This window comes from Choloepus didactylus, chromosome 13, assembly GCF_015220235.1.
Source record: "Choloepus didactylus isolate mChoDid1 chromosome 13, mChoDid1.pri, whole genome shotgun sequence".
Lineage (NCBI taxonomy): Eukaryota > Metazoa > Chordata > Mammalia > Pilosa > Megalonychidae > Choloepus > Choloepus didactylus.
In genome coordinates, this window is record NC_051319.1 from 83,502,400 (window position 1) to 83,529,947 (window position 27,548).

A 27,548-nucleotide genomic window follows, 5' to 3' on the forward strand; every position below is an offset into this window, starting at 1 on the left:
ACTGCCAGGGCCAGGCTCATTCCTGGGATCATGTCCCGTGTCACCAGGGAGATTCATTCCCCTGGGAGTCATGTACCTCGGGTATGGGGAGGGTGGTGTTAATGAATTTATTTTCCAAGGTGGCTTAGAGAGAGAGGGGCAACATCTGAGCAACAAAGGGGGGGGTCCCTGGAGGTGCCTCTTAGACATAATTATAGGAGGGCTCGGTCTCCCATTTACAATCCTAAATTTCACAAGAGCAAGCCTCAGATTGAGGGCTTGATTTATTAAGTAGTGGGTTCCTAATTTCACTTAATAGATATTATATCCCAAGATAAACTGTAAGTTTCTTACATTATCTTCACTTAGTTGTACAGTCATCATCACCCTCAACTTTAAATAATTATCATACCATAATACATCCTAGAGCTCTTATTAGTTGCTAATTATTCATCCCTAGTATTAGCTTAGTTTTGGTAAGATATTCCTATTAAATATAGTCTTTAATATGTAGTGGGTAGTTTTTCCATACCACTCTGTTGTTAACCCTCTGCCCCAGTGTCAAACCTTATAATTATAACATGCTAACACTAATTTAGGTTTGTGGTGCTACTCTGTGGGTCACATGCCTTTAAACAGCCAATTACGAGCATGTTTGCCTTCAGTGCATTACTGATACTTATAATCCCATTAACGAACCATAGTCACACCTGACCATTCCCATACCATTAAGTTCACTGTCATCATCACATCTGTACATATTAGGTTATCATTCCCCCCTCACTAACTTCTTTCTATCTCTAGGTCCCCTATAGTCTACATTGTAAGACTTATTTACTATTTTTCACGGAGTTCACATTAGTGATAACCTACAATATCTCTCCTTTTGTGTCTGGCTTATATCACTCAGCTTTATGTCTTCAAGGTTCATCCATGTTGTCGTGTTTCATGACCTCGTTCCTTCTTACTGCGTCCTAGTGTTCCATTGTATGTATATACCACATTTTGTTTATTCAGTCAGTTTTTGAAGGACATTTAGATTGTTTCCATCTCTTGGCAGTTGTGAATAGTGCCACTATGAACATCAGTTTGCAAATATCTGTTCGTATCACTGCTTTCAGATCTTCTGAGTTTATACTGAGAAGTAAAATTGCTGGATTGTAGGATAACTCGATACCTGGTTTTCTGAGGAACCACCAAACTGTCTTCCAGTGTGGCTGTACCATTATACAGTCCCACCAGCAATGAATAAGAGTTCCAGTTTCTCCACATTCTCTCCAGCATTTGTAGTTTCCTGTTTGTTTAATGGCAGTCATTCATATTTGTGTGAGGTGATATCTCATTGTGGTCTTGATTTGCATCTCCCTAATAGCTAGTGAAGATGAACATTTGTTCATGTGTTTTTTAGCCATTTGTATTTCCTCCTCAGAGAAATGTCTTTTCGTATCTTTTGCCCATTTTAAAATTGGGCTGTTCGTACTATTGTCATTGAGTTGTAGGATTTCTTTATATATGCAAGATATCAGTCTTTTATCAGATACAAATTTTCTCCCATTGCATTGGCTGCCTCTTCACCGTTTTGACAAATTCCTTTGAGGTACAGAAGCTTTTGATTTTGAGGAGTTCCCATTTATCCATTTTTTTCTTTCATTGCTTGTGCTTTGGGTGTAAGGTGTAAGAAGTGACCTCCTAATACTAGGTCTTGAAGATGTTTCCGTACATTATCTTCTAGGAGTTTTATGGTACTGTCTCTTATACTGAGGTCTTTGATCCACTTTGAGTTAATTTTTCTATAGGATGTGAGATATGGATCCTCTTTCATTCTTTTTGTTATGGCTATCCAGTTCTCCCAGCCCCATTTGTTGAAGAGACTGTTCTGTCCCAGTTCAGTGGATTTGAGGGCCTTATCAAAAATCATTGACCGTATATCCAGAGGTCTATTTCTGAGTTCTCAATTCGATTCCATTGATCAATATGTCTATCCTGGTGGTAATACCATGCTGTTTTGACTACTGTAGCTTTATAGTAGGCTTCAAAGTCTGGTAGTGAACAGCCTCCCACTTTGTTCTTTTTTAGAATGTTTTTGGCAATTCGAGGCCCCTTTCCCTTCCAAATAAATTTGATAACTAGCTTTTCCAAGCCTGCAAAGTATAGGTTGTTGGAATTTGGATTGGGATTGCATTGGATCTGTATGTCAGTTTAGGTAGAATTGACATCTTAACAATATTTTAGTTTTCCTATCCATGAGCATGGAATATTTTTCCACCCATTTAGGTCCTTTTTTATTTCTTTCAGTAGAATTTTTAAAATTCTCTGTGTAAAGGTCTTTTATGTCTTTGGTTAAGTTTATTCATAGGTACTTGATTATTTTAGTTGCTATTGTGAATGGAATCTTTTTTCTTGAGTATCTCCTCAGTTAAGTCATTTATAGTATAGAGGAACATTATTGACTCGTGTATTAATCTTTTATCCCGCCACTTTACTGAATTTGTTTATTAGCTCAAGTAGCTGTCATTGATTTCTCATTGTTTTCCAAATATAAGATCATATCATCTAATAATGACAGTTTCACTTCTTCCTTTCCAGTTTGGATGCCTTTTATTTCTTTGTCTTTCCGGATTGCTTTGGCTAGAACTTCTAACACAATGTTGAATAATAGGGGTGACAGTCGGCATCCTTGTCTCGTTCCTGATCTTAGAGGGAAGGTTTTCAGCCCCTCACCAATGAGTACTGTGCTGGCTGTGGGTTTTTCATATATGCCATTTAACATATTGAGGAAATTTCCTTCAATTCCTACCTCTTAAAGGGTTTTTATCAAAAAAGGATGCTGAATTTTGTTGAATGCTTTTTCAGCATTTTATTGAGATGATCATTTGATTTTTCTCTTTTGATTTGTTAATGTGTCATATTGCATTGGTTGATTTTCTTATGTTGAACTACCCTTACATGCCTGGGATGAACCCCATTGGTCATGGTGTATGAGTAATGTGTCTTGGGATTCAATTTGCAAGTATTTTGTTGAGAATTTTTTGCATCTATATTCATTAGGGAGATTGATTGGCCTGTAGTTTTCCTTTCTTGTAGCATCTTTACCTGGTTTTGGTGTTAGAGTGATGCTGGATTCATAAAATGAGTTAGGTAGTATTCCAGTTTCTTCAATTTTTCGAAAGAGTTTGGATAGGAATGGTGTCAATTCTTTTTGAAAGTTTGGTAGAATTCCCCTGTGAAGCCATCTGGTCCTGAACTTTTATTTGTAGGAAGCTTTTTGATGACTGATTGTATCTCTTTACTTGTGATTGGTTTGTTGAGGTCTTCTGTTTATTCTCTGGTCAGTCTAGATTGTTCATGTGTTTCCAGGAAATTATCCATTTCCTCTTAATTGTCTAGTTTGTTGATGTACAGTTGTTCATAGTATCCTGTTAATGATTTTTAAAATTTCTTTGGGATCCACAGTAATGTTTCCCCTCTGATTTATTATTTCATTTATTTCAGTCTTCTCTCTTTTGACTTGGTCAGTGTAGCTATGGGTTTGTCAATCTTGTTGATCTTCTCAAAGAACTAACTTTTGGTTTTATTTACTCTTTCTGTTGTTTTTTTATTCTCTGTATCATTTATTTCTGCTTTAATCCTTTCTTCTACTTGGTTTAGGATTAGTTTGCTGATCATTTTCTAGCTTCTTCAGTTTTTCCATTAGTTCTTTGATTTTAGCTCTTTCTTCCTTTAAGTTTTGATATGTTGTGTTCTTGTTTTCATCCGTTTCTAGATATTTCTCTTGCAGTTTCTTCTTTGACCCACTGATTAGGAGCGTGTTGTTTAACCTCCAGGTATTTGTGAATGCTCTAAATCTTTGATGGTTATTGACTTCTATTTGCATTCCATTGTGGTCAGAAAACATGTTTTGAATAATTTCAGTCTTTTTTAAATTTATTGAGGCTTGTTTTATGCCCCAGCATATGATCTGTCCTGGAGAAAGTTCCATGAGCACTAGAGAAGGATGTATATCCTGGTAATTTTGGATGTAATACTCTATATATCTGTTAAGTCTAATTCATTTAGCACATTGTTTAGGTGTTCAGTTTCCTTATTATTCTTCTGTCTAGTTGACCTATCTGTAGGAGAGAGTGGTGTATTGAAGCCTCCCATGATTATTGTGGAAACATCTGTTGCTTCCTTCAGTTTTGCCAGTGTTTGTGTCATGTACTTTGGAGCATCTTGATTTGTTATTTCTTCTTGGTGAATAGTCCCTTTTATTAGTATATAGTGTCCTTCTTTGTCTCATGACATCCTTGCATTTAAAGTCTATTTTATCTGAAATCAGTATTGCTACTTCTGCTTTCTTCTGGCTGTAGCTTGCATGGAATATTTTTTTCCACTCTTTCACTTTTCAGTCTCTCTTTGTTGCTGGGTCTTTTGTAAGCAGCATATTGATGGTTCATATTTTTTCATCCATTCTGTCCATCTGTATCTTTTAATTGGGGAGTTTAATCCATTCACATTCAATATTATTACTGTGAAGGCAGTTCTTGAATCATTCATCTTATCCTTTGGTTTTTATTTGTCGGATCTGTCCCCCTCCCCCTCTTTATTTCCTTTAAGTTGCCCTTACTAATACTCTTCAATTCTTTTCCCTTCTCCAGGCCTCTTTCTCCTGTCTTTTTTCTCAGCTGGTAGAGCTCCCTTTAGTATTTCTTGTATGGCAGGTCTCTTGCTAACAAATTCTCTCAGCATTTGTTTGTAAAAAATTTAAGCTCTCCCTCAATTTTGAAGAAGAGCTTTGCTGGGTAAAGAATTCTTGACTGGCAATTTTTCTCTTTCAGAATTTGAAACGTGTCATACCACTGCCTACTCGCCTCCATGGTGCCCAGTGAGTAGTCTGTACTTAGTCTTATGTTGTTTCTCTTGTATGTGGTGAAACACTTCTTCCTTGCTGCTTTCAGAACTTTTTCCTTCTCTTCAGCATTTGACAGTCTGATCAGAATATGTCTTGGAGTGGGTTTATTTGGATTTATTTTATTTGGAGTTTGTTGGCCATCTTTGATTTGCACATTTATTCGTTTAGAAGTGTTGGGAAGTTTTCCCCAACACTGTCTTCAAATACTTTTCCTAGTCCTTTACTCTACTCTTCACCTCCTGAAACACCAACGATTCTTGTATTTGTGCGCTTCATGTTGTCCACCATTTCCCTGAGATCCATTTCAAACTTCTCGATTTTTGTCACCATTCATTCTTCTGTGCTTTCACATTCCATCAGTCTGTCCTTGAGTTCACTAATTCTTTCCTCTTCCTCTTCAAATCTGCTATTAGGTGTCTCAAGAATGTTTTTAATTTGATCATCAGTATCTTTTATTTCCATAAGATCTGCTATTTTTTATTTACTGTTGCAAATTCTTCTTTTTGCTCTTCTAGGATCTTCTTCATGCCTTTTATATCCTGAGCTATGACATTGATGTTTGTGTGTACTTCTTTGATTAATTGCTCCAAGTTCTGTGTCTTCTCTGGCTTTTTAATTTGAACGTTTTGGTTTTCCATATCTTCTGTTTTCTTCATATGCTTTATAATATTCTGTTGTTTTTGGCATTTTAGCATTTGCTTATCTTGATATGGTTTGTTTAGATTATGCAGGCTTATTTGAGGATTTTTCTATAATGTGACAGAGCTACAGCTTGGTGGAGTGCACTTTCCCTGACTTACCAGCAGATGACACTCTTGAGCTACCACTTACCCTCAAGTCAATTCCTCTCCCCAACTTCCCAAACTTTGTCTGTGCAGTGAGTGGGTGTCCAAACCATATAGAGGTCCAATTAGTGCACTAATTTTCCGTGTACACTGGGGACTGCCAGCCCTGTGGGTGGGGGGGTGTTCCCTGTGCAGTTCAGCAGGGAGTGTGCTCCAGGACACAGTGGTCCTGGCTGTTCCTGGGGCTGCAGATGGAGTTCTCTGGGGCTGCAGAGCTGTGCATCTCACTTTCAAGCTCAAATGCCCCACAGTCCCTGTCTCCCGTGCACCTGTGACTCACTGGCATTGGTGGGGGTGGGAGGGGGGCATTTCCATGAGGCACCTTTGCCTATAGGCTGTGCACACCACAGGCTTCCATGGAGGAAGAGTGGACGCCATCACAATGCCTCTGAGTCCTGAATTCCGCTCAAGGATGCTCTCGGCCAACTGCAAAGATGGCTGCATGGGGCATGGAAAGCTTCCGCCTCCCATGCTTATCTGCCTTCTCCAATTGCTAGTCCCTGGCACAGGGGCTGTTGGTGGTGGGTTTGCGAAGGGTTATCACCCGAGCCAAGTGCTTAAGAGGGTGCCTGGTGCGTGGAAGGCTGTTTCCCTATGTGCTCGTCAGCCAGCTTCAATTGCCCGTTTTCCGGTGGTGTTCCAGGCCAAACACTTCCTGGTCTTAAACGGCATCTCTAGGCTTCTCCAAGTACACACTCACTATTGGTGTAGAAGTCCCTGCCCAGCTGGTGGAACCCTGGAACTCCTGTTCTGGAGTGCTTTCTGTCCTTTTTCTAGTGTTTTTCACAGAGGAGAATTTTGCTCTGTCTGTCCAAATCTGCCATTTTCCTGGAACTGAAATAATCTTTTATCATGACTTTCCCCCCAACAGTATTTAAAAATATTAAAAATATTTTGGTGGGGGGGGGGCAATCGTTTTCAATAATAGACTGTATTTTTTTTTAAGTATTTAGCAGCATTAGAAATCTGTAGAAATGTGTGATGATTTTGCTGGGAAACTGCTAAGGAAATAATCGTTGGAGGGATCTGTTATTAGGAATCCTATCTGTACGGGGTGTTGTATTGGTTAGCTATTGCTGTGTAACAAACTGTGCCAAAACTAAGTGCCTTAAAACAACAGTGATTTAATTTCTCAAGATTCTGTGGGTTGACTGAGTGGTTCTGCTTCATATGTTGTTATTGTTTCTTGCTCAGCCAGCTGGGTTAGAAGGTTCAAGAGGGCCTCTCTGACCTGTCTTGGGATGTTCGTGCAGACTATTTGCAGGAGTGTGCACCTCACTCCACAGATGGCCTCTCCAGCAGGACAGCTTGAACCTCCTATGTGGTGATTCGGAGCCCCAAGGGAGTGAAAGAAGAAGCTATCAAGCCTCTTTAAGGCTAGACTGGAAGCTGACAGTGTCATGTTCTCTGCGTTTTGTTTCTCATATGGAGGCACAAGCCCAGCCTGGATTTAAGGGGAAGGGCGATAGACTCCATTTCTTCATCAGAGAAGTGGCATCTAATTACAGGGAGGGGAGAAATCAGTGGTGGTCATCTGAGATTATCTATTTCAGGGGCCGTTGTAGTAAACATTGTCTTAGTAACACGTTTTGCTTGTTGAATAAGGTCACCTGGTTATGCATTTAATTTTGCGGTGCAATTTTGTTTCTTTGGTTTCAGTAAATTCATTTTAATAGTCAAGTGATATTAAATTAACATTTTTCTGAACATGAAACCTAAAAATATGTTGTTTTGAGGAGAAGTGTAGCCATTTTCTTGAAGCTGGTCTTTTCCTGCCAGAATAACTTCCTAAATTGCTTTATTTAGCCTCCCGGGAGACTGGGGAAAAGAAGAAAGATAAAGATCAGGATGTAAAGTGTTCTAAAAAGCTGTATGTAATTGTAGGATTAAAATTCAATCACTGAGCTCTTGAATTTTTATCTTGTATTATTCTTGTTAGACTCTGAAAGCCTAAAGACGAGGCAACTGGCTGTCTTCTTCGTTTTCTGTTCTGGAAAGTAGTGGATAAAATTGAGTCACAGGAAGAATTTCATATTTGTAGCCTGTTTTTACTAATATTTCTTACTTAAGTCAGGTATTGATAGCACATCTGTTCTAAGAAACTTGAGGCTATCTAGGCTGTGCCTTTTTGTTTTGTTTTTGTACTTGATGCAAAATAATGTTTTCATACTATTTCTATTACGTCAAAGAACTGCTTTCCTACTTGCTGCCTCCTCTGTATTAATCTCAGAAATGCTCTCAGAATCCTCAAGTACTGCCACTGTAATGATTATATGGATTATAAACATTCCCTGTAGGTTAATTGGTCAGCTCTCCCATATTGAAAACTGCTTACTAATGCTATAGTTTTTTCTTAATATCAGGAATTATAAAATTTTTTGAAACAGTTACTATTTGTTGGTACTAAACCTTTCCTCAGCTTGTCTATGGACTTGAATTTTCTGGATGACACTCCCTCAATCCTTGCTGCAGATGAAATGGAAGTTCTTTTAGGTTGTAAATTCCATCATAGGAAAAAGAAATTTCATTTTTCTTATTGTCTTGGTACTGTAATATCTCCCCCAAGGCAGCAGTAAATGCTTCTATAATAGTATAGAAGATGCTTGATTAGATGGCATCTCAAGTGCTTTAGATGTGGACAAAGGGCTCCTATCTCGAAGCTTACATAAAATGTAATTTAAAAAAGATATCTCTTCAGAAGTTCCTGTTCATACTTATGCTAATATTGTCTAGTGTCTAGTTTTGGAGGCTGGACAGTTCCAGGGTGATGCAGATATCTTTGTCAGTTGGTGTTTTGAGTAATTGTTCTAAAACATAATTCCAGGCTTACACTTACTTGTTCCTGACTTGTTCCTAATCGTAGAGAGTATCGTTCAGTTAGAACACTGACTTAATAATTTCAGATTGATCTTTTTTGATACCTCTAGATCAGTGTTGGATGATTTGCTAAACTGAAACTAACCTGTGCTTTGGAAGAGTGAAGAGAAACATTACTTTGTTGTAAGGATTTACAGTTCTAGGTTAACAGTTTTTGGTTTTTTTAAATTACTTTATCAAAATAAAAAAGCATTTCCAAACAAAACAAAATAAAGCAATGGTAAAAACAAATATCCTGAAATAACTTCATTGAAACAATTTTTGTATATTTTAAAACACTGGAGTACTAAACTTATGCATATGCTATTTAGTTAAAATAGTACATGAAGGTATTTTTGGGGGGGCGGAGGCATAATTTTTTTTTTTAATCTTCATTTTATTGAGATATATTCACATACCATGCAGTCATACAAAACAAATCGTACATTCGATTGTTCACAGTACCATTACGTAGTTGTACATTCATCACCTAAATCAATCCCTGACACCTTCATTAGCACACACACAAAAATAACAAGAATAATAATTAAAATAAAAAAGAGCAATTGAAGTAAAAAAGAACACTGGCTACCTTTGTCTGTTTGTTTGTTTGTTTCCTTCCCCTATTTTTCTACTCATCCATCCATAAACTAGACAAAGTGGAGTGTGGTCCTTATGGCTTTCCCAATCCCATTGTCACCCCTCATAAGCTACATTTTTATACAACTGTCTTCGAGATTCATGGGTTCTGGGTTGTAGTTTGATAGTTTCAGGTATCCACCACCAGCTACCCCAATTCTTTAGAACCTAAAAAGGGTTGTCTAAATTGTGCGTAAGAGTGCCCACCAGAGTGACCTCTCGGCTCCTTTTGGAATCTCTCTGCTACTGAAGCTCATTTCATTTCCTTTCACATCCCCCTTTTGGTCAAGAAGATGTTCTCCATCCCACGATGCCAGGTCTACATTCCTCCCCAGGAGTCATATTCCATGTTGCCAGGGAGATTCACTCCCCTGGATGTCTGATCCCATGTAGGGGGGCAGGGCAGTGATTTCACCTTTCAAGTTGGCTTAGCTAGAGAGAGAGGGCGGAGGTATAATTTTACAAGTTGTAATGTAAAACCTGTAGGATAGCATTTTACCTTTTTCATGTTCCCATTATCCTGCCACTTTAAGCACAAGATAATAAATAATACTGGTGTACTTTAAGCACAAGATAATAATAATACTCGTGTACTTTTCCCCCCCACTTCTCAAGCTTAGAACCATGGTACATAGTCATCAGTGTTACAGAGGAGTGTGGCAGTGACCCCCTAACAAAATAAATTCTTTAGGTTTTTAGTTTACTGTTTAGTTAATGACTCAGGTAGGATTCAGCTAGTGGAGGAGATCTAGTGACCGAAATGCATTTCATTGCTTTCTTTGAAATTTAATGAGTGGTGAGATCTTTTGGCATAGATGCTTTGCCATCTCTCTTTTATTAGCACATAGGCTCTTCATGTCTGTTTGACTATGTGCCACCTTCACCTTGGACGTAGAGTGATGTAGCTCAGAGATTACTGCTTCAGTCACTGAAAGTAGAGTGAATTTCAGATCCAGACAGGGAACCAGTGAGGAGTTGAACTTGCCCTGACAACTCAGCCCACTGCTGCTTCTCAGCTGTAGAAGTTGGTAGCAAGAAACAGCTGTGAAAAACAGCTGACTGCCTGCTTTGCTTGAATGTAACATGTATACATGGAAGTGATAACTTTCCAGGTGCAATTCAACAAGTAGAGAGCAAAAGAGTATTATAGATTACAGTTTCACAGTTTCAATTATTTCTTTATTATGAAATATATATACAAAAAAGTAGTATCTTTCAAAGTATGATTTAACAAGTGGATATATAGGAAATTTCCAAAGTTGTTATGAGTTATAGTACTATAGTTTCAATTATTTCCTTATTGTGAAATATAACAAATATACAAAAGATATAGCTTCCAAATTACAATTTAACGTAGCTGTAGAACATATTTCAAAGGATGCTATAACAGTTCCACCATTTCAGTTCTTTCCTTCTAGCTATTGTAGTACCCTAGGAACTAAGAAAAAGAAAATTAGGTAAAGATTCAGTATTCATAATCCTTTGTTAAATTCCATCTTGTTGTCTTTGCTTTTGGTACCATTTGTACCTCCCTAATACTTTTGTCCCCCTTGTTTTTAGTCTTACTGGAAGAGTTGCAATTTTCGTATCCTGTCTGTATCATTTACTCAGTTGTAAATGGCCCTGGTTGCCAAAAATTCTGAACATATTCTTGGTTTGGTGTATGATCTGGTGGCTGTAGTATCTGGGAATGAGGAGGTTATTGCCTTTCTAAGTACCTTACTTCATTGAATCTAAGATACCATTGATTGAACGACATAGCACAAAGTGCATCACAGAGTACTACTTTGTACGACAAAGAAGTACATAAGATGTACTACAAAAAAGGAAAAATACTGCCAACTAACCTGACATAGCATTGATTATAATATGTAGTCTGATTTCAGGTATGTTAAAAAGTAAAAAAGTAATGTATCTTACAGTCAGTGAAAGATGGTATTATCTTTTTCTAGGTACTTACAATTACTGTGTGTAATTGTAACTATCTGTTCTTCAACAGGTATTTACTGGGCACTTCTCATGGACCAGGCACTGTGCAAAAAGCTGGAGGTCAGATCCCTATTTGTCACGGGTTGAGAGACATTAAATAGTTACACAAATAAATACAAACTATGCAAAATTGTTAAAGGAACTTACACTTTTCCATCATATATTTAATAGGAAATTGAATGGAAGTGGAGGAGAAGGGCTTCATGTAAGTAAAGTCCAAAGGTGCCTGGAGGGCTGGGGGTGAGAATATTCCAGGCACAGTGTTGCTGGAGATGTGGACTGGTTGATATTAAAAGGCCTATAAACTAAGGGAAAAAATTTTTTTTGAAATGAATAAATGGTAGTTCAAATAAGTAAAATAACATTTAGGAAAGTTTCTTAATCTTCAGTAATGAACAGAGCATATTGTCTTCAATTATCACAGAAAGTTTCCATCTAAATGGTTCCTGCTAGAGCTTGTGTTCTGTTCTTATCCATTCTCACCCCAAAGAACCTTTTCCATTCAGGCTCAGTTATTAAATCTAATAAATTTTGTACATCACTGCAGACTAACTTTCTGTTTCCTGACATGATAGGTGATTGGGCTGAATGGACTGGACCTCCCCTTGGAAATTGTTGAGGTGCTTTTATTTAATTTACCATTTCTAAGTGTTTGAGCACCAAGTTTATTTGGAACTCTGCTAGGCATTCATCCACTCATCCAGACAGTTGAGTGCCTTTTATCTTATGTTCTAGGTTCTTCTGGAGGATGCAGTAAAGAATATGATTTACTCTCACTGAAGTTTATAGTTAAGCATTCAAGGGGTGGAGGCGAAGGTGTACAGAAGTTAACTTTCAGTAGTTGGGGATAAAAAATCCGACATGAAACTTAACTATAACATATCATATAGGATATTAGTGAATAATATAGATACTTGGAGAAAGAAGGGGGTCCATGGGGAATAAAAAAGTTAAGGTTTTTTTCATTCTTAAAAGTAGTATGTGAACACTAATCTTGGTGTTAATGTGTTTGAAAACCATAACTGTGCTGTTGTAAAGATTGCTATTATAAGAGTAAATTTGGGTCCAGCCTATAAAAGAAGTTTTTTTTTAAACCTCAGTTCCATAATTGAACTTATATGAATTGTGAGAGTTTCATATTGCTTTCTCCTTTGTGAAACTTTATATTTGCCAAGCCATGTTATAACGCAACTGCAATGTATCTTATATAAATGTAGAGATTTTATAGAATTACAGAAGTATAAGTGAGGCCACTTTTTTTAACTTTTTATTTTGAAATAATTTCAAACTTGTAGGACAGTTGCAAAATTCATACAAAACCTGTATGGAAAACTCTTAACAAACCCCACCAGATACCCAACTTTTACAATTTTGCCACTTTTGCTATGTCATTCTATCTTACCTGTCTATTCATTTATTTTCTAAACATTTGGGGGAGTAGGTTGTGAAGATACTACTTGGACAATATAATATATCTATGTACTTAAAAAAAAACTTTATTGTAGTAACATATACAATGTAAAATTTCCCATTTTAACCACATTGAAGTGTGTAATTCAGTAATATTAGTTATATTCACATTATTGTGCTATCACCAGTACCCATCACCCAACTTTTTTATAACTAAAAACATAAACTCTATACCAATTCAGCAGTAACTCACTACCCCTCCTCACCCTGCCCCCTGGTAATCCATAATTTACTATCTGTCTCTATGAAAATTGCTACTTTTAGGTATTTCATATGAGCAAAATTGTACAATATTTGTTTTTTTGTGTCTGACTTATTTCACTCAACATGTTCATGCATGTTGTAGTATGCATCAGAATTTCATTTCTTTTTTATGGATGAATAATAGTCCATTGTATATATACCACATTTTATTTATTCATTCATCTTCTGGTGGACACTTGGGTTGCTTCTTCTTTTGACTACTGTGGATAATGCAACTATCAACATTGTTGTACAAATATGTTTGAGTCGTTGCTTTCAATTCTTTGAGGTATTGTTCCAGTTTGCTAGCTGCTGGAATGCAATCTACCAGAAATGGATTGGCTTTTATAAAGGGGGTTTATTTGGTTATACAGTTACAGTCTTAAGGCCATAAAGTGTCCATCAACAAAGGGTACCTTCACTGGAGAAAGGCTGTTGGCATCTGGAAAACCTCTATTAGCTGGGAAGGCACGTGGCTGGTGTCTGCTTGCTCCCAGGGTTGCGTTTCAAAATGGCGTTCTCCGAAATATCTGTCTCAGCTATAGCCAGCTGTGAGCTCTTTCTGTCTGAACTTTTATAGAGCTCCAGTGAACTAATCAAGGACCATGCTGAATGGGTGGGGCCATGCTTCCATGGAAGTTATCTAATCAGTTATCACCTACAGTTGGGTGGGTCACATCTCCATGGACACAACCTAATCCAAAGGTTCCAGCTTAATCAACACTAATATGTCTGCCCCTACAAGAATATGGCTTTTTCTGGGGGACATAATATATACAAACTGGTACAGGGGGTTTATTTGGTTACAAATTTACAGTCTGAAGGCCATGAAAATGTCCAAATTAAGTCATCAACACAAGTATACCTTCAGCGAAGGAAGGCACGTGCTCCTCTCTCAGCTCCTGTGCATTCTTCAAAATATTGTTCTTGGGGCGTTTTGTCCTGTATTAGCTTCTCCAGAGCAAACTCTGGGCTAGCATCTGCAAAGCGTTAGCAAAAGTCTGCATTAAGCAGCAATCTCCAAAATGTCTCTCTAAGCTGCAGCTGCCCTGAGGTCCTTCTGTTTGCAAACTTTTATAGGGCTCCAGTAAACTAATCAAGACCCATGCTGAATGGGTGGGGACACACCTCCATGGAAATAATCTAATCAAAAGATTGCCTACAGTTGGGTGGGTCACATCTCCATGGAAACAACCTAATCCAAAGAGTCCAACCTAATCAACACTAATAAGTCTGCCCCCACAAGATAGCTTTAAAGAACATGGTGTTTTGGGGGACATAATGCATCCAAACTGGCACAGTTACATATCAAGAAGTGGGATAGCCAGGGGTTGTATGGTAATTCTATTTTCAACTTTCTGAGGAACTGCTAAGCTGATTTCCACAGTGACTGAACCATTTTACAATGTCACCAGCAGTGTTTAAGGGTTCCTATTTTTCTGCATCCTTGTCAACAATTATTTTCTTTCTTTTTTTTTTTTTTAATAAACATTCTGGAAGGTATGAAGTGGTATCTCACTGTGGTTTTTTGTTTGTTTGTTTGTTTTGGTTTGGTTTGGTTTTTGGTTTTCAAATTAAACCTACTCCATTTATTAAAGGCATATCATTGATCAGAATCCAGTTTTAGTTTGTTACACTCAGATTATTTTCCTGTATCAAGATAGTCTAAATAGGTACACAGTATTTCTAGAGTAACATAAAATATTGAAAATAAGTTTTCATTCAGAAAATATATTTATTGAAACACATTTAAACCAAACCTAAGTGCAATTTCAAATCAGTAATGAAATGGCCTAATTATATTTGATACACATTTTCAGTCATACAATGTCATATAGATGCAAAATATTTAGTTATTCTAAGTAATCAGTTCATGATTTTATTTAATTATATATGCATTCATTATATTTCTACATGGACATTCCAAAAATGGCTTGAGTCCTCCTAAGGATTTCTTCCTATTATACAATCTGTATTAAAAAATTTCCTTTATGCCTTTATTTTTCTCTTCTTGAGTGCCCTTTCTGCCTTTATCAGACCTCTTTTCTTATCTAAACTTGTATTGCTCAGCCTCTATTTGAAAATCCAGGATCAGTGGTTGTCAAAATGGAAAAGAATCTTAGAAGTTTTCCAGAATATCTTCATTCAGAGAATGGAAAATAACCTCTGATAGTGTCATGCTGGATCTCTCTAATCAATGGAATGTGGGCTGAAATAAAATATAAGAATGCCTATTTTCTTGCACTTCACTTTATTGCACATTGCAGGTAGTGTATTTTAACAAATTGAAGGTTTGGGCAACCCTGCAAGTCTATTGGCACCATTTTTCCACCACTATGGGCTCACTGCACATTTTCTTTACTTCCCACTTATTATACCTTAAGAGAGTACGTTGAAAGTGATGGTATTACACAATGGAAGGATTCAGTTGACAGGAAGGAGCTGCTGACAATACTTAAGAAGGTAATGAATGCTCAATAAACTTAGTATGGTATTTAGATTTATCTATTTTATTTGATTTTATTTACCCTAAAACAGTTGAAAATGATTTTCTGCAGACCTCTCAAATGGTGGCTCTTTCCTTCTGTACAGTTTTCATAAAACTGGTTATGGAAATGGGGTGTTGCTTTCATGCAGCTTGTAGAACATCTCCCTGCCTACAGAGAGAGTTGCTAAATGGTTTGTTATGGGAACACAGGCTCCGGCACAACAGACACTTGGAGCAAATGACAACAATATTACTTACACAGTACAAGAGCAAGGGAGGAGATCCCATTGGGAGCAGCCTCCTCAGGATGCCATATTGCTTGGTTGGGGTTGGTGGATGGCAGCTCTCACTGTGGTTTTTTGATTTGCATTTCCCTGATGACCAATGATGTTGACCATCTCTTACGTGCCTATCGGTGGCAATTTGTATATCTTCTTCGGTGACATGACATTTATTTAAGAGCTACCAACTCCAGGTTTATGAATGTTCCCCCTATGCTTTCTACCAGGAGTTTTATGATTGTAGCTCCTATGTTTAGTTCCTTGATCCATCTAGAGTTAACTGTTCTAGGGCTCTGGAGGGGAACATTGTACAGCATCCAGGGAAGAGTGGGATGAAGAATGTTGAGACACTGTGGTAAAGAACCATGAATAAAGTGCTCAGTGGTGACTTTCGACACAGCCCCCACTCTCGAGGTTAGCCACCTCGGTCCAGCTCCTGGCTGGTTGTTGTAGAAGGAGTGGATTGTGGAAGTCCTCTTCCCCAGGAATGGTGGGTGTGGTGAGGGCAGTCCAATACTGATCATAGCTTTTGGTCAGCAAGATTGCTGGGTCCTGGCTTTGAGCCACAGTTTTATTCCTCCCTGGACAGGCATCACCCAGCCATTATTTAAACCCCAGCCCTGACAGGGAGGAAAGTGATAGAAGTTCAGAGATGCAGGGTCTCTTCAGAAGTTTGCTGAAGAGTGCCATCTGCTGAGTAGGTCAGGAAAAGCACAGCTTCAGGTAGCTATCAAAAGGGCTCTTGGGTGTCTTTCCTGACCCTCTACCCAGGACTCTTTGGAACTGGTCTGCACACCTTTCATAGGTCCCTGGCCCTGTTTTGTTTGGGTAACACTGACTTAGGAAGTTGTCTCCAGGGTGACCATCCTCCTAGAATTGGCCCTCCAGGCAAAAGCAGTTAGAGGTAATGAGAGTGTTAAAAAAAAAAAAAAAAGAAAAAGAAAAATCTAGAGAGGAAAACAAAAACAAACAGATCAAGAATCCTGCAGAAGGAAGAGAGGAAAGGAAGCTTTCCCCTGGGGGTGAAACAATTGCATAAATAGTATAATTTTAAAAGTTATACTACATACCTTGGACAAGAATCAGATGAAGAAGAGCTGAAAAAATCTGATCAGTTAAATGGGCAATTCTAAAGTCTAGAATAAGTTTATCCAAGTGTCAACGAAGAGACTTAACACAAAGGTAAGCAACAATTAAAACCCTAACAAGAGAGAGAAATTGACCTTCAGAGTAAACTCATCAAGATGTCTAGACATCAAGCAAAAAATTACAAGCCGTACTAAGAAACAGGAAGAGATGGCCCAGTCAAAGTAACAAATTAAAACTTTGTAGGAGACACAGAATTTAGAAGAACTAATGAAAGATGTTCAAACAGATTTCCGAAACCATTTCAAAGTGATGAAGGAAAATGTGGCCAAAGAGATAAAGGATATTAAGAAGACACTGGATGAACGTGAAGAAGAATTTTAAAGTATGAAAGGAAACATAACAGAACTTATGGGAATGAAAGGCACAATAGAAGAGATTAAAAATACACTAGAGGCATACAAGAACAGATTTTAACAGACAGAAGAATGAATCAGCGAATTAGAAGATAGGACAATCAAAATCTCACAGAAGTACAGGTAGGGAAAAGAATGGAAAAAAATTGAGATAGGACTTAGGGAATTAATTGAATGACAGCACAAAGCACACAAATACATGCATCATGGGTGTCCCAGAAGGATAAAGGAAAAGGTACAGAAAGAATATTTGAGGAAATAATTTATGTCTTATGGAAGACATAAATATACATGTCCAAGATGCAGTGTTTTCCAAACAGAATAATCCTAATAGACCTACTCGAAAACACGAATGTCAGATGCCAGTGATAAAGAGAGTATCCTGAAAGCAGCGACAGAAAAGCCATTCATCACATACAAGGGAACTGCAATAAGATTAAGGGCCAATTTTTCATTGGAAACCATTCACAGAAAGTGCTCTGTGTAATTTCAGTCTTTTTGAAATTTTTGAGACCTATTTTATGACCTAACATGTGGTCTATCCTGGAGAAAGGTTTCTAATGAGTGATATGATATATTTAAGGTACTGAAAAAGTACAGTCCAGAATTCTTTATCCAGTAAAACTGTCCTTCAAAAATGAGGGAGAGTTTAACATATTCACAGAACAAACTGAGAGAGTTCATCAACAAGAGACCAGCCCTACAAGAAATTCTAAATGGAGTTCTGCAGGCTGAAAGGAAAAGACAGGAGAGAGAGGCTTGGAGGAGAGTGTAGAAATGAAGATTATCAGGAAGGGTAACTAAAAAGGTAAAAAGATAAACAAAAATAAGATATTGACATAAAAAAAGGATAAATGATTCATTAAAGTTAGTACTGCCTTTTCAGTAATGACATTGACTTTTAATGGATTACACTCCCCAATCAAAAGACACATTGGCAGAATGAATAAAAAAAAAAAGTATGATCTATCTATATGCTGTCTATAAGAGACTCACCTTAGACCCAAGGACATAAATAGATTGAAAGTGAAAGATTGGAAAAAGATACTCCATGTAAACAATTACCAAAAAAGAGCTGGGGTAGCTATTCTAATAATGGACAAAATAGACTTTAAATGCAAAAATGTTATAAGAGACAAAGACACTGTATTACTAAAAGGCATAATCCATCAAGAAGAAATAATAATCATAAATATTTTTGCACCTAATCAGGATGCCCCAAAATACATGAGGCAAAGACTTGCAAAACTGAAAAGAGAAATGGACATCTCTACAATAATAGTTGGACTTTTCAATACACCACTCATCAATAGATAGCACACCTATACAGAGGATCAATAAGGAAACAGATAACTTGAATAAGATGATAAATTAATTAGATTTAACAGGCATTTGCAGAACATTGCACCCCAAACAGAAGGAAATGCATTTTTCTCAGATGTTCATGGATCATTCTCCAGGATAGACCACATGTTGGGTCATAAAATGGGTCTCAAAAAAATTGAAAAATACTGAAATTATACAGAGCTTTTTCTGTGAACATAATGGAATGAAGATGGAAATCAGTAACAGGCAGAAAACTGCAAAATTCACAAATACGTGGAGGTTAAACAACACACTTGTAAACAATCCGTGAGTCAAAGAAGAAATTACAAAAGAAATTGGTAAATATCTTGAGATGAATGAAAACAAGAACCCAACACATCAAAACTTATGGGTTACAGCAAAGGCAGGAGAGGGAAATGTAAAACCCTAAATGCCTACATTAAAAAAGAAGACAATTAAAAGAAAGACCTAACTGCACACCTGAATGAACTAGAAAAAGAACAGCAGACTGACCTCAAAAGCAGAAGGAAAGAAATAACAAAAATTAAAGTAGAAATAAATGAAATTGAGAATTAAAAAAAAAAAAAGTAGAATCAACCAAACCAAAAGTTGGTTCTTTGAGAAAATCAAAGAAATTGACAACCCCTTAGCTGGACTGAAAAAAAGAGAGAAGATGCAAATAAATAAAATCAGAAATGAGAGGGGGTTGGGTCATTACTACTGATCCCACAGAAATAAAAAAGGTAAAATGAGTATATTATGAACAACTGTATGCCAGTAAACAACTTAGATGAAATGGACAATTTCCTAGATATACAAACTTTTATGCTGACTCTAGAACAAATAAAGGACCTCAACAGACCAATCACAAGTAAAGAGATTGAAGTGGTCATCAAAAACTTCCTAACAAATAAAAGCCCAGGACCAGATGGCTTCACAGGTGAAGCATTCCAAGAATTGACACAAATTCTGGTGCTATCTAACTCATTCTATGAAGCTGACATCACCCTAATACCAAAACCAGATAAAGATACCACAAGAAAAGAAAATTATGGACTAATTTCTCTGATGAATATAGATTCAGAAATCCTCAACAAAGTACTTGGAAGTTGAATCCAATAGTGCGTTAGAAGAATTATGCACCATGATCAAGTGGGTTTTATCCAGGTATGCAAGGATGGTTTAACACAAGAAAATCAATTGATATAATATACCACGAAATAAGGGGAAAAAGCACATGTTCATCTTGGTTGATAGAGAAAAGGCATTTGACGAAATCCAGCATCCTTTCTTAATAAAAACACTTAGATAGGAATAGACAGAAACTTCCTCAACATGATAAAGGGTATATATGGAAAACCCACAGCTAACATTGTACTCAGTGGTGAAAGACTGAAAACTTTCCCTCCAAGATCTGGAACAAGACAAGGATGCCCACAGTCTCTGCTGTTATTCAGTAGTGTGCTAGAAGTTCTAGCTAGAGTAGTTATGCAAGAAAAAGAAAAGGCATCCGAGTTGCAAAGGAAGAAGTAAAACTTTCATTATTTGCAGATGATATGATCCTATATAGAGAACGTCCCGAAAAATCTACAACAAAGCTGCTAGAGCTAATAAATTAGTTCAGCAAATAAGCAGGATACAAGATCAACACATAAAAAATCAGTAGTATTATAGGAATATCTAACTAACAGAAGTCAAAACTAGGCCGACAGTATTAACAATAGTTTATTGATGTTTCCCTTGCATATCTTACATTTTCTAGTAACAGTTTTGCCCATGAGTTAAAATGCAGAAGGCTGTTTTACTTAAAATCACATAATTATGGCATTTTCATGAAAAAATTTGTCTGGTAATATAAGTTTCTTCTGCATGAGTTCCACAAACAAGACAAGGACCTAAAACATCCAAACTGTTTACTGACTGAGTCCTGCTAAGAAACAAGCTTGTGATTTCAATCCAGTCTTCTGCAGGATCACTGCTAAGCCAGGAACTTATAAGAGAGTGATGGACATTAGCCTGTACTAATGCTGTGAGACAAAAAGTACTCTTTCTTCTGCCTTGGTGAAAGAATGATGGTTTCTCAAGTGCCTCTGTGGAGGTGTCCCAATGCCAGAGGGATCCATCTTCCGAACAAATGAATAGATGGATCTGGGTTGGATTGGTGAAAGTGAACTTCCCACATTTCAGCCTTATGAGCTTGCCTTCAGCAGAAACACTGGCATAGAACCTGTCTGACATTCCAAATACTCAACATTCCATTCTGGCCAACCAGTGGCTACAACATGGGATGGTTGGGATGTCTGTCAACACACTGGAGAGGCACATGGTCACTAGTTAGTTGGATATTCCTGTAACAGTTGGAGAATCTGATAGATGCCTGATGGCAAAGAATTTGAATATGTGAAAGATAATCAGAGGAACCCTTGTCCTGCCTTCAAGCAAACTATTTTTGATAGCTCCTGGAACCAGCCCTTCATTTTTCATGTTGGAGGATGTAGCACTGTCAGACCGTGCACTGGTTCCTATAATTTTATGGTTAGTATGTAGTCCACCTGTCCTTCATGGCATTCGCCAGCATTCATGTTTGTTCTCTTTATTTCAGATATTTTCTTCAATCATTCCTCATTTTATTTCCTTAATAATTTGGATAAATTTTTTTTCAGAAAAAAAATTGAGTACAGCAAAAATGACAAATTTATACTCATGCAAAACTTACTAAAGATGAAAATACGTTGACAGGTTCTTTTATTTTGGTAGTTTTGAACAGAACTCTAGTCAGCTGCTTAGATCCACACTTATTTTTCTTGGGAAAAGAAAAGAAAAATACATTTTTGTCTAAAGAATTTTGTTTTTGTTTGGTTTTGAAATAGTTAAAAACTGCTGAACTGGATATTGTGCTCTAAAATAGAAAAGCATAATATTGATAAGTGAACTGACTTCCAGACTAAGATTTCACAGGTAATGTGTGAGGATGACATGAGGAGGTGGTGAGATTTAAAAATTTTTGCTCTTGTTATCCTTATCGGAAACATTAATGGTGACTCAAGACATTGTCTTTCTAAATGTTGTTAATGTATTATCAGACTGTTAAGGCTTTAGTGACAGATTGTTGCTGTTACGCAATTGAAGTATACATTCATTACTTTATAATTCTAGTAGTAGTAATACTGGTATGGTTTTGTTTTTCTCTCCCAATAAATATTTCAGCTTTTTTTTCAAATGCCAACTTACCCCAGGATTGGTTTTGGGTTTGCTTGTTGGGGTTTTTTTGGGTGAAAACTTCAAAATGAAATATACGTATATATATTTGGCTCAATAATGTTTGATTCAGGATCTCTAACTGAGCGCCAAAGAACCTAAGCAGGAAAGGAAATGGTGCTGAATATTTAATCTGTTTATAGTTTTATTGCTAGGACTAATCTTGAGGACATAAGTACTCACTATTTCAATCAGAGATAACTAATAGTCTTTATAGACCCTTTTCTGTGCATTAATATGTATAATTTTTTTCTAAAAATGAAAATATAGATGTTATATTTGTTGTAAACCCACATTCTGTAGTAGTAAACACATTACTAACAAAAAACAACAAAAAGTTTTTCTATACACCAGTAATGATAATCTGAGGAGGAAATCAAAAAAAATTCCATTTACAGTAGCAAGTAAAATAATAAAATATCTAAGAATAAATTTAACGAAGACTTCAAAGAACTTGTATAGAGAAAACAGCAAAACATTGCTTAAATCAAAGACCTAAAAAATGGAAGGACATTCTGTATTCAGGGATTGGGAGACTAAATATCATTAAGATGTCGAGTCTACCCACAATTGTTTTACAGACTCAGCAAATCCCCACCAAAATTCCAACAGTTTACTTTGCATAAATGGAGAGCCAATTATCAAATTTATTTGGAAGAGAAAGGGGCTCTGAAAAGCTAAAAACATCTTGAAAAAGAAGAACAAAGTTGGAGGAGTCACTTCCTGACTTTAAAGCATATTACAGAGCCACAGTGTTCGAAACAACAGGATACTGGAATAAAGATAGATATATTGACCAATAGAATTGAATTAAGAGTTCAGATCTATGGACAGTTGATATTCGACAAGGCTGCTGAGTATACCCAACTGGGACAGAATAGTCTTCAACAAATGGTGCTAGAAATACTGGATATCTATATGCAAAAGAATGAAAGAAGACCCCTATCTCACACCTTTATACAAAAATTAACTCAAAATGGATCAAAGAACTAACTATAAGAACCAGGACTATAAAGCTACTAGAACAGAATGTAGGAAAGTATCTTTACTATCTTGTGATAGGCAGTGATTTCTTAGATTTTACACCCAAAGCACAAGCAATGAAAGAAGAAATGGATAAATGGGACCTCTTCAAAATTAAAACTTCTGTGCTTCAAAGACTTTGTCAAGAAAGTAAAACCTAGCCTACTCAGTGGGAGAAAATATTTTTAAACCATATATCCGATAAGGGTATAATATCCAGAATATATAAAGAAATCCTACAACTCAACAATAAAAAGACATATAACCCAATTAAAAGACTTGAATAGGCATCTTTTCCAAAGAAGAAATACAAATGACTAAAAAGCACATGAAAAGATGCTCAGCATCACCAAGCTATTAGGGAAATGCAAATCAAAACCTACTAGAATGGCCTCTAAAAAAAACCAGAAAACTACAAGTGTAGAGGAACACTCATTCACTGGTAGTGGGAATGTAAGGTGGTGCAGCTGCTGTAAAGACAGTTGGCAGTTCCTCAAGAAGCTAAGTATAGAATTGCCTTATGATTCAGCATTCCCACTGCTAGGTATATATCCTGAAGAACTGAAGGCAGGAACTTGAAAATATATTTGCACACTGATGTTCATAGCAGCATTATTTACAGTTGCCAAAAGATGGAGGCAACCGAAGTGTCCATCAACCATCAAATGGATAATTAAAATGTGGTATACTGATGGAATAATATTGATGGAATGTTATTCAGCTTTAAGAAGGAATGAAGTCCTGATGCACATGGAAGGACAAATATTGTGTGATCTCACTGATATGAACTAATTATAAAAAGCAAACTCATAGGGTTAGAATATAGGTTACCAGGGGCTGGATTGAGGGTAGAGAATGGGAGTTAATGCTTACTTTGTACAGATTTTCTGTTTTGGTTGATTTTAAGTGTTTGGAAATGGATAGCGATGATAGTAGCACATTGTTGTGAGTGTAAATAACAGCACTGAATTATGTTTGTGAATGTGTTTGAAAGGGAAAGTTTTGGGTCATGAATGTTGCTAGAAGGAAAGTTGGGAGATAAAATATGGGAACGTATAACACAGTGAATCCTGTTGTGAACAATGGGCTGTGGTTAATAGTACAAGTATTAGAATGTTCTTTCACGAATTATAACATGTACGACACTATTACAAGGTGTTAGTAATAGGGTGGTATATGGGAAAAATATACCTAATGTAGGCTGTGGGCTATAGTTAACAGTAAAATTTTAATATCCTCTCATCATTTGTAACAAAAGTGCCATACTGATGCAAAATGTCAACAATAGAGCTAATATGGGAACGTTGTATTTTTTACATGACTTTTCTGTAGACTTACAGCCTCTCTATTAAAAATAATTAAACGTGCTAACTAAAGGAAACTAGGCATAAAGTATTACAGACTGTATGATTCCATTTTTATAAAATGTAAATATAAATAAATTTATAGAGACAATTAGATTTGTTAGGTGGGGCTGGGGAACGATGGAGAGATTGAGAGGTGACTATTAAGGGTAAGAGTTTTTCTTTTTGGAGTAATGAAAATGTTCTAAAATTGTAGTGATGAATGCACAACTTTGTGATTATATTAAAGGCCGTTGTATGTTTTGGATGGATTGTATGGTATGTGAATATATCACAATAAAACTTTAAAAAAAAAAAGGGATCAAAGACCTAAATATAAGAAAATACAGGGAAGCATCTTCAGGATCTTGTATTAGGCAGTGATTTCTCAGACCTTATACCAAAAGCACAAAGAACAGAAGAGAAAATAATTAAGTGGGACCTCATTAAAATTAAAAACTTTCGCACCAAAGAACTTTATCATAAAAATGAAAAGACATCCTACTCAATGGGAGAAAATATTTGGATACCACATATCTGATAAGGGTTTAATGTTGAGAATATATAAAGCAATCCTACAACTCAACAACAGAAAGACAAAAACAACCCAATTAAGAAATGGGCAAAAGACTTGAGCAGAAATTTTCCTAGAGAAGATAAACAGATAGTTCAACATCATTAGCCACGAGGGAAATGCAAATCAAAACCACAATAAAATACCATTTCACAGCCACTAGAATAGCTAATACTAAAAACAAAACAAAACAGAAAATTACAAGCGTAGGATGCGGAGAAATAGGAACACACATTCATTGCTGGTGGAAATGTAAACCAGTGCTGCCACTGTGGAAGACAGTTCAGCAGTTCCTTAGAAACCTAAATATAGAATTATTGTATGACATGTCAGTCCCTCTACTATGTACATACCCAAAAGAATTGAAAGCAGGGACTTGAACATATATTTGTACACCGATGTTCATAGCAGCATTATTCGCAATTGCCAAAAGAGAGAAGCAACCCAAGTGTCTAATCTAGTGATGAATGGATAAACCAAATGTGGTGTACACACACAATGGCCTATTATACAGCATTAACAAAGAATGAAGGGCTTGTTATGTGACAACTTGGATGAACCTTGAGGGCATTATCTTGAGTGAAATAAGCCAGACCCAAAAGGAGAAATACTGTATGATCTCACTGATTTGAACTAACTAGAATAAGCAAACTCATAGAGTTAGAATCTAGAATATAGGCTACCAGGAGCTTAATGCTTAATTTGTACAGAATTTCTATTTGGGTTGATTGTAAAGTTTTAGAATGGATGGTGGCGATGGTAGCACTACATTGTGAATGTAATTAACAGCACTGAATTACATCTCTGAATGTGGTTAAAAAGGGGAAATTTTAGGTCTTACATAGGTAACTAGAATAAAAATTGAAAGATAAAACACAGGACTACAGCACAGTGAATCCTGTTGTAAACGATGGACTATACAGTTAATAGTACAATCATAAAAACATTCTTTCATGAATTGTAACAAACATACCACACTAATGCAAGGTGTTAATAATGTGTAGTATATTGGGGATAAAAATTCCCCCTAATGTAAACTCTGGACTACAACTACAGTTAAAATATTCTTTCATCAGTTTTAACAAAGGTACCAAACTAAAGCAAAGTGTTGATAATAATAGGGGGGTGGTGGTATATGGGAACTCTGTATTTTTTACATGATTTTCTGAAAACCTACAATTTCTCTAATTTAAAACAATTTATTAAAAAGATGGTATAGTTTGAGAATTTGCTTAGAAAGTTTTTTGTTTGACTAAACATTTCATGAATATCTTGAATTACAATTGCTATACCATGTCTCCAGGGTCTTGTCTTTCAATATGTATAACTGAATGACATTCATTTTTCTAAACATTTCCTACCTCACTAGACTGTGAGCATCTTGAGAATAGGGGCTCTAATTCATCTTTGAGTATCAAGAACTTAGCTCACTGTGTGATATATTGTTAATAAGCATAACAGAATTGCTAAGTAAATTGGATTACCTCCTTTAATAAAAAATATAAAAGATGTTCGTCATTCTAAGTTTTGTAATGTAAATGTTTAGAACCAAAAAAATAGAGTCAAATCCAAAGAGTAGAAGCATGCTGAAGTCGTATCATGAATTTAATTTGAGTCGTAATAAGCATAGGACCGCACTGACAACACGTGACCTCTGAGCGGCCAAATTACATAGCTTTGCCATTCAGGGCAGAATCTCTGTGTTTCCATGAAAAAAAGCCAGTTCCTAGGCATAAGTATAGTTCTTAAACTGTTGGTTATTCCACAGATCTCACAGGGATGCTAGAGATAGAGTAGACATGAGGCCACACCGGCCCATTTTCAAAGCCATCTTGAAGCTGCAAAAGGTAGAGATTTAGTAAGCAAAAGGGACAATGCTTCTGTTATTGTTATTATTGTAACAACGAAAACAGTGCCATTTTGGAAAGTAAACTGTTGACTGCCTGAGAAGCAATGAGAACAAACCATAGCTCTTTTAACTAATCTGCCTTAGAGCAATTTAAAATACACAACAATTAAAATATATGTCAAGCAGTTGGCGCATAAAATTCTATCACAATTATTTTAGTTAAAAAATTTTAGGGAAGCAAACGGGAAACAGAGCAGTTAGTGCAAAAACCAAACATATAAAACACTTATGCTATCCAAATAAACCTCATTCTCCTTTGAAGTTGGTGGTGTGGGACCCACAGGCAATAAAGATAAAAGTTTTGCAAGTAATAGTCAAATAAAATGTAGAAGAATCCCTTATACAGTGTACCACAAGGACTAACAGTTAATGGATGTATAATTTTGATATGCAAATAATAAGTAATTTCTATTCTAATTTCAAATATCTGTGCTTTTTTGTTTTTGCAAAATATATGTTGTCACCTAAAGTGAAAGGGAAGGAAAAAACCTACTACAAAGCTGCAGTAATTAAAACACTGTGGTACTGGCATAAAGATAGACATATAGACCTATGGAGTAGAATTGATAATCCAAAAATTAATCCACACATCTATGGTCAGTTGATTTTTCACAAGGGTGCCAAGTCCATTCAGTGGGGACATAATAGTCTCTACAACAAATGGTGCTGGGACAACTGGAAATCCACATTTAAAAGAGTGGATGTGCACCTTTACCTCTCACCATAAACAAAATTGATTCAAAATGGATCAAAGACCTGAATATAACAGCTCATACTGTAAAATTCTTACAAGAAAACATAAGGAAGAATCTTCAGGACCTTGTAGTAGGCAATAGACTTTTAAATTTTATACCAAAAGCCTGAGCAAGTTAAAGAAAAAAATAGTTAAAATAGACTTCATTAGTGTTTATCACAGGACATTATCAAGAAAG

At 36.4% G+C, this 27,548-nt stretch overlaps 1 protein-coding gene across 4 annotated transcripts in view; it reads left to right on the forward strand.

Annotated features, from left to right (window-relative positions):
* The window catches only part of UBE2D2 (ubiquitin conjugating enzyme E2 D2), a 100,135-nt gene that overhangs the window by 30,744 nt on the left and 41,843 nt on the right, over positions 1–27,548 (forward strand). The window contains exons 2-3 of one of the 4 annotated variants that reach the window (XM_037801861.1): positions 11,210–11,259; positions 11,371–11,404. The exons of 1 other annotated variant lie outside the window; for it this stretch is intronic. In XM_037801861.1, coding sequence (XP_037657789.1) covers positions 11,210–11,259; positions 11,371–11,404 — 84 coding nt within the window. Of the gene's footprint in view, positions 1–4,818; positions 4,844–11,209; positions 11,260–11,370; positions 11,405–27,548 lie in introns of those variants that run through there. 2 more of the 4 variants (XM_037801863.1, XM_037801864.1) reach the window with 2 other exon arrangements.